This window comes from Pelodiscus sinensis, chromosome 32 (genome assembly GCF_052426305.1).
Source record: "Pelodiscus sinensis isolate ZL-2025 chromosome 32, ASM5242630v1, whole genome shotgun sequence".
Taxonomy (NCBI): domain Eukaryota; kingdom Metazoa; phylum Chordata; order Testudines; family Trionychidae; genus Pelodiscus; species Pelodiscus sinensis.
Window position 1 is genome coordinate 4,332,011 of NC_143083.1, and position 11,196 is coordinate 4,343,206.

Below are 11,196 nucleotides of genomic sequence, written 5' to 3' on the forward strand. Positions count from 1 at the left end.
CGCGGAAGCGCCTGGCCCGGAAGCCTTTCGTCGCGCGTGACCCTCCCATCCGGCGAACCGGAAATGCTTGGCCGCGCGGAAGCCGGAAGCGCCTCCTCCGCCCTGAGAGAGAGTTGCGCGTGCGCAGTCGCGGGCCGGCCTGAGGGGAGCCGCGAGCGCTGGTGAGGTGCGTGCCCGGGGGTGCCTTAGGCCTTGCTGGGCCGGGGGGGGTCGGAGTGGGGGGGGGGGCTCCAGGCCTTGCTGGGCGGGGGGGGTCGGAGTGGGGGGGGGGGTTCCAGGCCTTGCTGGGCCGGGGGGGGGGGTTGGAGTGGGGGGGGGGCTCCAGGCCTTGCTGGGCGGGGGGGGGGGGGTTTGGGGGGGGGGTCGGGGGGGGGGGCTCCAGGCCTTGCTGGGCGGGGGGGGGGCTGGGCCGGGGTCGGGGGGGGGGGCTCCAGGCCTTGCTGGGCCGGGGGGGGGGGGTTGGAGTGGGGGGGGGGCTCCAGGCCTTGCTGGGCCGGGGGGGGGGGTTGGAGTGGGGGGGGGGGCTCCAGGCCTTGCTGGGCCGGGGGGGGGTGGGGGGGGGGGGGCCTGGAGTGGGGAGGGGGGCTCCAGGCCTTGCTGGGCCGGGGGGGGTCGGAGTGGGGGGGGGGCTCCAGGCCTTGCTGGGCCGGGGGGGGTCGGAGTGGGGGGGGGGCTCCAGGCCTTGCTGGGCCGGGGGGGGGGGTGGGGAGGGGGGCTTTGGGGGGGGGAGGGGGAGGGGGCTCCAGGCCTTGCTGGGCCGGGGGGGGGGGGGTGGAGTGGGGAGGGGGGCTCCAGGCCTTGCTGGGCCGGGGGGGGGGTTGGAGTGGGGAGGGGGGCTCCAGGCCTTGCTGGGCGGGGGGGGGGGGTTGGAGTGGGGAGGGGGGCTCCAGGCCTTGCTGGGCTCAGGTGGCGGGGTCAGGGGGGCTCTGAGGTTTCTTGCGGGGTGGGGATTATTCTGAGGGGCCGACGAGCCTGCAGTGCTGTGACAGCAGAGCCCAGTCCTGTGTTGGGGCTTAAGGACAGTGGAGTGTTAGTGCAAAGCTTGTTCCCTCCTTGAACTGGAGAGGTGCCTGGGGTTTGGCAGAGTTTGGTTGTTCCGCAAGCAGGGCTCCGCAGGTGTCTGTTTTGGGACCAATTCTGTTCCATGCCTTCGTCAACGATTTAGATATTGGCATAGCCAGGACGCTTATTATGTTTGCAGATGATACCAAGCTGGGAGGGGTTTCAGCTGCTTTGGAGGACAGGGTCATAACTGAAAATGATCTGGACGAACTAGAGAAATGGTCTGAGGAAAACGGGATGAAGTTGAATTAGGACAAATGCAAAGTGCTCCATTAGGAAGGAACAATCAGTTTCACACATGCAGAATGGGAAGCAACTGTTTAAGGAGTAGTACTGCAGAAAGGAATCTAAGGGTCAGAGTGGACAACAAGTTAAACATGAGTCAAAGTGTGACACTTGCAAAAAAAAACAAAAACAAACAAACATGAACAGGAGTGTTGAGAGCAAGACACAAGAAGTCATTCTTCCACTCTACTCTGCGCTGATTAGGCCTCAACTGGAGTATTGTGTCCAGTTCTGGGCACCGCATTTCAAGAAAGATGTGGAGAAATTGGAGAAGGTCCGGAGAAGAGCAAGAAAAATGATTAAAGGTCTAGAACATACAAGCTACGAGGGAAGATTGAAAGAATTAGGCTTGTTTAGTTTGGAAAAGGGAAGACTGAGAGGGGACATGATAGCAGTTTTCAAGTATCTAAAAGGGTGTTACAAGGAGGAGGGAGAAAAATTGTTCTCCTTGGCCTCTGAGGACAGGACAAGAAGCAATGGGCTTAAACTGCAGCAAGGGCGGTTTAGGTTGGACATAAGGAAAAACTTTCTACCTGTCAGGCTGGTTAAACACTGGAATAAATTGCCTGGGGAGGTTGTGGAATCTCCATCTCTGAAGATATTTAAGAGCAGGTTAGACAAACACCTGTCAGGGATGATCTAGATAGTGATTGGTCCTGCACTGAGGGCAGGAGACTGGACTTGATGAAGTCTTTTGAAGTCTCTTCCAGTTCTAGGATTCTATATGAGGTCACGTTAGCGTCTGACTTTCAGAGAGAATCAGCATCCCTTCCCCACGCCCACAGCAGCCTCTGCCCCCAGTCCAGCCTCTGTCTTGAAAATGCCACTCAGGACTTGTGACTGTTCTCCGAAGCATGAGGTAGCACCTGATGCAGCTTCCAGACATGGCTTCCGGGAACAGATCTGAGCATCCCACATAGAGGCAGTGCCATGTTTTGAAAATCCTAGATAGCTCTGTGCTTTTAACATGTCTGTGGCCACTTACACAGCTCGAAAATAAGCATCTTCATTGGTGCAATGTGAACAGTAAACTGCTATTAGTGATGACTGTTACGTTATAGTGCAGTTGTTCCCTGAGGCCCCTCTCACAACCAGTGCTTTGGCCCTTCAAGCAGCACCTCTGTACAGACACTTCTGAAGACGTGGTTTCTGCCCAACTTGCTTATAGTTGATGTCCGGTATTTTTCTGTTTATTATGATTATTAATTAATTCTTATATCATTTGTTGTTTTTTGTATAAAATATTTTACGAGGCAGTTCAAGATACAGAACTTACAGCAAATAATTGGTGACTTGTATTGGGTAAATGAAAGGTTAACCAGTAAGCATCACTGGGGTGAAGTGTAGCATCTTACTGTTTCCAGGTGGATCACCCGTCTGCAGCGGACCCAGGGAGTGCCACAGGCAAGGGCTGTGTTAGCCCAGCCAGAGAAGCCCCTGCCTGCATTGGGGTGCTGTTCCAGCCCGCTGCACCCCCTTTATGTGCTTATCCAGTTAAACATAATGTTTAACTGGTTAACCAATTAAATGGGATTTTACATCCCTAATTTATAATTGAATTTCAAATGGCGTTACCTGTCCAACTTCTACAACATAGATCTGGACCATAGACGTGCCCACTAATTGACTGTTAACTTTCAAATATTGTTACCTCAATTGTGAGTGTATTAAATATCCCAGGCAAAAATGCATAATCTTGTAATAGAGAAAAATATGTGAAAGTAGCCAGGAAAATGAAATCACCTGTGAAACTGCCAAAGGCCGTGGTCAAACCATTGTGTTCGGTACGGTAGTGCTGTTTCTGTGAAAGTGCTGAATGTGATCCTGTATCCCTGCCTCTGCATAGTAACCAGTGTGCTTCTTGTGAGACTCGGTCTATTGCCATGAGGGATAGGATGCTGGCTACAGAAGAAATTAGGGCGCAAAACTTGGGGGGTGGGTCAGGTGAGAGATGCCCAGTTAGCATATATTTGGAAATTTGGTAGTAGGAGAATTGATTACTACCTTATTCAAAATCTGCTCTGGAATCTAGACTTTGAAGATGACAGAAGAGAAAGTGACTCTGTTGAATTTCAACACTTAACTGCTTCCATTAGGCCAGCTCTACAATCAGTTTGCTAATGAGTGACATAGAGCAACCTTTAAATCAGCAAAAACTACGAGGACTCCTGTGGTACCTTAAAGATGCCTCATGGTTTTTGCTAAACAGACTAACATGGCTACCCTTCTGAAACTTGAAAACAGTGGCTCTCAACCTTCCAGACTATTGTATCTCTTTCAGGAATCTGATTTATCCTGCAAACCCCCACCTTCACTTCACTTAAAGTTACTTATAAAATCAAACATAAAAAATGCAAATGTCACAATATATTATTAAAAATTGTTTACTTTCTCACTTTTACCATTTAAAATCAGTCAATTCTAATATAAACGTTGTACTTTCATTTCAGTGTGTACTATATAGAATAGTGTAAACAAGACACTGCCTGTTGGAAAATTTAGTTTGCACTGACTTTGCTCATGCTTTTTATGTAGACTGTTGTAAAACTAGGGAAATCTATAGATGACTTGATATACCCTTTGTAACCTCTCCACATACCTCTTGGAAGACCTCCATGTACCATCAGCAGTCTACATACCTATGGTTGAAAACCACTGCTCTAAGTAAGTGACTCACTGTGAGTTACTTATCACACCATTATACATCTTTCTTTATTTTCCCAGACTCCTTTTCACACCTAAGACACTTGAACTGCAAAAGCCCTAATCATGGATTTTCAGCATCGTCCTGGAGGTAAAACTGGGAGTGGAGGCGTAGCCTCATCCTCTGAAAGTAACCGAGACCGCAGAGAGAGACTTCGGCAGCTGGCTTTGGAAACTATTGACATCAACAAGGTGAGCTTGGATCTTTTCATATATGTAAAGAGAAGTAAACCTATTGAATCTCACCAGAGTGGTATGTTACAGGATTGCCATAAACCTAACTGGCTATCGGAAAATATTTTAATATAAAAATTAATTTCAGCTAAAAAGTAATATATGTTTCCATTGGTGCAGCCCCTGTCCATGGTGGGCCCGGGTGCCCTACAGCCAGGGGCTGCCCCAGGCACTGGAACAGCCCCTGTTCACATCAGGCCCTGGCACCTTGAAGGCTGGGGTCACTGAATTACTGGAGTGCCCCCCCCCCCCCATCCATGCCTCCTTTAGTCAATAAACGCATTCAATGGGATTTTACATTCCTATTATGTGCAGGTGGACTGTCCATTCAGAGCCTTATTGAAATCAGTGGAGCTCTGTTCATGTTCAGAGGTCTACCTCCGGGAAGTAGCTTGTCAGATCAGAGCCTTACTGGAGAACTGTGGATGGTAATGAAATACTTCTAGTGCCTTCTCATTGAGAGGTTTTGAAGATTGAACTGAAACACTGTCATTTGACCATATAAACAATACATTTACTTTATACCTTATAGGACCTTGTTTTCCTATTGTCATTTGTATGGTATAGAACATGCAGCTGATGCTTGCCAAATAAATTGTGGTGTTATCCATTTGAAAGGAATGTTCATTCCATAACTGAAATCAATGAGCTTAAAGATTCCTCTCTCCAATCCAGGAATGATTTTGACTTATATATACACAAATTACCTTTGTCTGTAAATTCAGTGTAGTGCAGGTTGCTGATATGAGCATGTGACCTCTCTCATTCAGTTCTTGTTCTCTTATCCTCTCCTCAGGATCCTTACTTTATGAAAAATCACTTGGGTTCTTATGAATGTAAACTTTGCCTAACACTGCACAACAATGAGGTGAGTTGAACATGCCTTCGCATTTAACCCTTTGGAGGTGGTCTCATTTCCAAGGGGATAACTCCTGCAAACTGGCTATTGTTTTTGTTTTGGAGGACATAAAATTTTGCTTTGTGACAACAGGTTTGTACAGCACCTCAAACCACTATAAATGTATCTGTGATTTAAACATTAAAAAAGTCAGTGGACAGATTTGATTAGGCCAAAAACCCTGAATTGCACTTGAAATCCATTGCAGCACAAAACTAGTGGAAGCAGCCTAGAAAGTGAAGGTTGAGAAACTGAAACACAATAAATTTGTCATTTCATATTATTGCACCTTTAATAATGCATCTAATGTATAAGTACCTTAAAGATGTTCTTTTTGTTTCTTTTTAATTTTTAACTAGAAGCATCTTTTTAAGGACTGGCATTAGTATTTGAATTGCGGTTGGCTCTCAGGGGCAAGAGATCTCCCAGTGTGGGTTGTGAAAGGTCAGGATGTGGAGGCTTGTGTCAGGGTTTTTTTTTGGGGGGGGGGGGCATGCAAGAGAGGAAGTGATTGGTGGTTGAGATCTGGGTTGGTGGAGGGAATGGATGAGACCCTGAAAAAAGTGTACATTTTCCCGTACCTCAGTGCACTTATGAGGATGAATACATTTTCCCTTTGTGCTGTAAGGGTACGTCTACACTTGCACCCTAGTTCGAATTACGGATGCAAATATAGGGGACCAAAATGGCTAATGAAGCGGGAATTTAAATATCCCGCGCTTCATTAGCATAATCTCGCCTGCGTGCTATTCTCTTTGCCAGCTGATTCAAACCAGGAAGTGCGCTCCGGGCCGCGTTAATTCAAAACAAACCCTTTGGTTCAAACTAACGTTACTCCTCATTTTTTGAGGAGTAACATCAGTTTGAACTAAGGGGTTTGATTTGAACTAACGCGGCCCGGAGCGCACTTCCTGGTTCGAATCAGCTGGCAATTGGAATAGCGCGCAGGCGAGATTATGCTAGTGAAGCGCAAGATATTTAAATCCCCGCTTCGTTAGCCATTTCGGTCGCCTACATTTGTATCCCTAGTTCGAACTCGGGTGCAAGTGTAGACGTACCCTAAGAGTTAAAATATTGACGTGTCTTAGAGCTTCCTTCAGAAGGCAGCTTAACTCTTCTGTGACATCTGGATACTTCACAGCTTTCTGTCATATTTAATTTTCTTGTCTTGTTCTGTTGCAGGGAAGCTATTTAGCACACACCCAGGGGAAAAAGCATCAGACCAATTTGTAAGTTCTTAATGGAAGTGTTTTCCAGTCTCTGGACATGTTAAATTAGTGGGTATCTGTTTTAACAAACACTTCATCCTGGATTTATTTGTTTTACATTATAAATCAGAGTGCAAACTTAGTTTTGCTGTAGGCATGAGATCAAACAGTCCAGTTTGGCTTTTAAGCCTCCCTCTCTTCTTGGGTGCAACCCATCAAGTAGTTTTTCTTCATGTGCTAAGTGGAATGTCAGACGGGAAGCTCTTGGTTTAGCATTGTTGTAGCAGTGGGTTCAAATTCACAGCTATAGGGACTGTAGTTCTCTGTCAGGGCAGGAGTTGGCAAGAGACGGCTAGCAGGGTTTCAAGGCTGTATAGAGTACTCTTAATCGAAAGGATCGCATTTCTGAGTGCATCTAGATGACAACCTTCTGTCCTGATTTCAGAGCTCGCAGGGCTGCCAAGGAAGCTAAGGAAGCCCCTGCCCAGCCTGCACCAGAAAAAGTCAAAGTGGAAGTGAAAAAGTTTGTGAAAATTGGACGACCAGGTTACAAAGGTGACAAGTGACTGGCATGTCTTTTCTGTCAGGGTACCAACCTGGTGCTTGCTTGAAATGCAGTGCTGTGGATATTAGTTGTAAATAAGCTTTTCAGCCAATATGGTTATAAATAAATTCTAGGGCCGCGTCCCCCTCTCCTTGCATTGTTTTGTTTGCCTGTAGAGTGACTCAGCAATGCATAGGTAGTCATGATCAGTGATGCAACAGGTGGACAGCATGGGATGTATTCTGGCTCTCCTCTGCCACCTACTATAGTACTGCTCCCATGAGTATGATTTCCCCCCTTTCTTTCCATAAATGCTGAATGTCACTAACAAGGTTTGTAATCTCAAATTTACTCACCCATTTTTATTTAAAAAATTGTTATGGCACGCTTCATGAAACTGGCTTTGTCACTGTGTTCTTGGCCAAAACTTCCTTTTTCTTCCATTTTATGTCCCCTATCTTCCCCTATTTTGCCATGTTCTGTGTGTCCGTTCTCTCCCTCTGCCCCAGAAGTTGCTGCATTTGAGTGGTGCTGAACACTTGGCATAAAGGCTTTCAAATAATGTAGTGTTACAACTGTGTAAACGGTCAGAGTTTTTGTTTTCTTTGGGATGGTGCTCTGTGCAGTACTATCAATTCCTAAAACAGGATTAGTGTCACTCCAGCTGCAATACTGTATTACAGCGGTTTTCAGCCTTTTTTCATTTGTGGACCCCTAAAAAGTTTTGAATGGCAGTGCAGAACCCTTTGGAAATCTTAGACATAATGTGCAGACCCTGGATTGAAAATCACTTTTCTATGGTAATAGTAACCTTCTGTGAACCTCTTACACATAGTCTGTGGTGCACAGGTTGGAAACACTACGGTATTGAACTCGTTCATTGTCCTTTCACAGTGACCAAACAGAGAGATCCAGAAATGGGGCAACAGAGCCTTCTCTTCCAGGTAAGCGACTGTGAACCTTGCATACCGCTGAGTGGTGCTTGTAAAGGAATTGTTCGGCTGCAAGTTCCTAGCAGGATGGATTAGAACAGAGGCTGTCGTTGAGGGTTTTGGCTCGGTTCCTGGTAGACATGTTCCCGCACAATTACAGACAGCCATCAGAATGTTCTTGACACGGGCTGAGGAACGGTCCTCTTGTTCCTAGGGGTGGTCTCGGTAGGGCTGTGCTGTGGCACATGGGCAGTGGTGCTGGGGGAAGCTTTCGGTGCCGGCGCACTGCTCCTCACCATGCTGTAAGTGGAGAGATCCGTGACCAAGGCTGGTTTCTTTCACCAGCAGTAAATGTACTAATTTCACCATACAAAGGACACGGACTGGCCCCTCTTTATGGCTGGGGGTGTTTTCCGCTAGCAGAAGGGGGGAGGATTGAGTATGTACCTAATGCTGCAATATCCCCCCACAGATCGATTACCCAGAGATCGCTGAAACCATCATGCCTAGGCACCGGTTCATGTCTGCATACGAGCAAAGGATTGAGCCCCCAGACAGACGCTGGCAATACCTCTTGATGGCGGCGGAGCCCTATGAAACCATTGCTTTCAAGGTACAGTTTATTGGCCAATCATTGGCTGGGAATGTGTCTCGTGGATGGTAAGACTGAAATGACCCACTCTGGCCTCCTGCATGTTGATCTCTCCCTGCCCTGTGCATTCAGTGACAATAGAGCAGTGTCCACCTATTCCATTGCGCCTATGTGGATGGGGAGCATGGTTGGGCCTTTGTGTACAGGGAGCTTGGTTGGAAGTGTTGAAAGAGGACAACTCCTGAACCACCCTTCAGGATGAATAGAGGCATGTGGCCGAGAGCGTCTGGGCAGCCAAGGAATTCTCTGCCTCCAGCACAGAAAGGAGCCCTTTGGGCCCTGCTCCTGCATCCTTTTTGTGCAGGTGTTAAGAGGAGCCAGTTTCAGACGATAAGCTTGCCCTTGAGAGATATGAAAGTGTCTTAATTCCTCCCCTCTGTCTATTAAGGCCTGATAGCACATCTCACACAAGCCTGGAATAGCGGTGCTTATCTTGCCGCTCTAGTGCTAAGGAGCTAATCTGGTGGTGCTAATAATAGCTCTTTACTGCTTTTGTTACAGGTGCCAAGCAGGGAAATTGACAAAGCAGAAGGAAAGTTTTGGACTCACTGGAACAGAGAAACCAAACAGGTAGCTGGAGACTCACTTCTTTGGGAGGGAGTGAAAAGATAAGAGGACAATGTGGAGGAGCGTAGGCCAGTGGTTACCAAAATACTTCGGTAGAACCTCAGTTATGAACACCAGAGGTAGAAACTGACCAGTCAGCCACCCGCATTGTTTGGAACCAGAAGCATGACACAGAAATGTAAATACCATATAGTTCTGTGTTAAACATAAACTACTAGAAAGTAAAGGCAAAGCAGCGTTTTTCTTCTGCAAAGTAAAGTTTCAGAGCTGTAGTAAGTCAGTGTTTGGTAGTAAACTTTTGAAAGAGCAACTGTAATGTTTTGTTCAGTGTTACAAACAACCTCCATTCCCAAGGCATTCTTAACTCTGATTATCTTGTAGTTCTGGCACTTCATGCTCCTTCACTGTGGAGCCTTGATGCTGAGCATTTCACAAGCCCACATTCTGAACTCCGATTTCCAGGGTGGGTTGGTGGTGGGTCTGGCCGATTGATTACATTGGTTCAGTTTCCTATGAACGCTGGACACAGATGTGTGCTGGAGCCCTCCTTTCCTTGATGCTTGAACCCACAATCCTGGGGTCCTCAGGCCAATGCCCTAGGCCACTTCAAAACCCAGCCCGCCTCCCTACCTGCAGGACGTCCCTTATCCGGCCTTCTTAATGGGGCAGCTGGTGGTGGTGTTCCTGGGTGGCTGGGCCTTGAAGCCACAACCCTGGGGTTGCCAGGCCAATGTGAGACAGAATGTTTTCTGTCTAACGTTCTCCGTGGGTGTTTGGCACGTGACATGATCTTCCTTGGCTAATCTGAGTTACTAAAAGGGCAAGTGTCAATCACCCAAAAGTAAGCTCCCTTATTGGCATTCTCGGCAGGGAGGTGGAGATGTGAAGGGGTCGTTGAGACTGATCTTCTTTCTCACCCAAACAAGGGGTCCCTCCAGGTCAGGTGGAAGTGCATTGGGAAGAAGCTTCTAAAGCTGCTGCTGTACATACACAATCTGTCTCCTGAGCGGTCACCAGCATTTACGTTTGCTTAAAAATAAAACATGAAGCTGAGTGAAAATCTTCCTGGATTGCTGCCGCGTCAGTGGCTAGTCCAGCAGCCAGACCTTTCCGCAGGGAATGCACGGACTTAGCCGCAGCACAGCACCAGTGGATCAATACGTAGCAGCAACATGTTCCTAACGTGTTTGGGGAACCGTGCGCCAGACACTTGTGTGGTGCTGTGTCCAGGGTGTGTGTGCAGTAGGCACAGTTGAGCAGGGATGGGGTGCTATACATAAGGGTGAGATGTTAACTTGGTAACTGACTCAGAAGCCAAAGAGCATATTTCGGGCTACTCTAGAATTAGAAGTGGGACTGCATTTGGTGCGAACCCGAGGTTGTCTGTTGATGGAGAGGCTGAGCGCGATGTGAGGTGACACCTGGGGTTGGAAGCATTACACATCATGTTTCAGTGGTTCACAATATTTCTTGGCGTACCAGAGACCACATGGTAGGGCAGCCACCTTGCGAGGTTCCCAAGCTGCTTTGCTGATTTGAATCTGTCCCTTTTTTTTTTTTTTTTTTTTTGCTTTGCCCTAGTTCTTCCTTCAGTTCCATTTCAAAATGGAGAAGCCCCCAGTTCCCCAGAGCATCCCTCCTGGACCCCCAACCGTGAAGAGGCCTCCACCACCCCCACTGATGAATGGCTTGCCCCCACGACCACCTCTGCCGGACTCCATGCCGCCGCCGCCACCTCCTCCAGGAGGCTTGACTTTGCCACCCATGCCTCCCTCCGGTCCTGTACCGCCCCCAGCACCACCTCAGCTGCCCCCAGCTCCTGGGGTACATCCCCCTGCTCCTCTGCCCCCCATGATGAGACCACCTCTTCCCACCGAGGGGCCAGGAACTATTCCCCCCCCTCCTCCTTCCAACTGAAAAGCTCCTCCTGGACACTTTCCCCAGTGGACTCCTTTTGATTTGTGTTTTAATTATACACCATTATTTGCTCAGAGGGAAATCTTTGTCCTTTTTATATGCTAATAGCGTTGCCTGAATCCTGTAGGTTCATTAAAAGGCTTTCTACATTGTTTTCTGTATCCACGTCTTTCTCTTTGGGTGAAAACCATTGC

The 11,196-nt window shown here is 47.9% G+C and overlaps 1 protein-coding gene across 2 annotated transcripts; it reads left to right on the forward strand.

Annotated features, from left to right (window-relative positions):
- Nucleotides 1–11: 11 nt before the first annotated feature.
- Nucleotides 12–11,154, forward strand: SF3A2 (splicing factor 3a subunit 2). 2 transcript variants are annotated; one of them, XM_075903202.2, is made up of 9 exons: nucleotides 12–166; nucleotides 4,072–4,242; nucleotides 5,081–5,152; nucleotides 6,365–6,411; nucleotides 6,836–6,945; nucleotides 7,829–7,878; nucleotides 8,339–8,479; nucleotides 9,020–9,088; nucleotides 10,667–11,154. In XM_075903202.2, exons 2-9 carry the CDS (start codon nucleotides 4,117–4,119, stop codon nucleotides 11,000–11,002), a joined length of 951 nt encoding a protein of 316 aa, XP_075759317.1. In that variant the 5' UTR covers nucleotides 12–166; nucleotides 4,072–4,116; the 3' UTR covers nucleotides 11,003–11,154. The 2 variants fall into 2 exon arrangements, with proteins under 2 accessions (XP_075759317.1, XP_075759318.1); XM_075903203.2 differs by having other exon boundaries at nucleotides 21–161.
- Nucleotides 11,155–11,196: the final 42 nt, after the last annotated feature.

What these genes read in the sequence shown, in the direction of transcription:
- SF3A2 (XM_075903202.2), top strand. Translation starts at nt 4,117, where the DNA reads ATGGATTTTCAGCATCGTCCTGGAGGTAAAACTGGGAGTGGAGGCGTA. An exon ending in TAACACTGCACAACAATGAG is followed by an intron (nt 5,153 to 6,364) that starts GTGAGTTGAACA and finishes GTTCTGTTGCAG; the next exon opens with GGAAGCTATTTAGCACACAC. An exon ending in AACAGAGCCTTCTCTTCCAG is followed by an intron (nt 7,879 to 8,338) that starts GTAAGCGACTGT and finishes ATCCCCCCACAG; the next exon opens with ATCGATTACCCAGAGATCGC.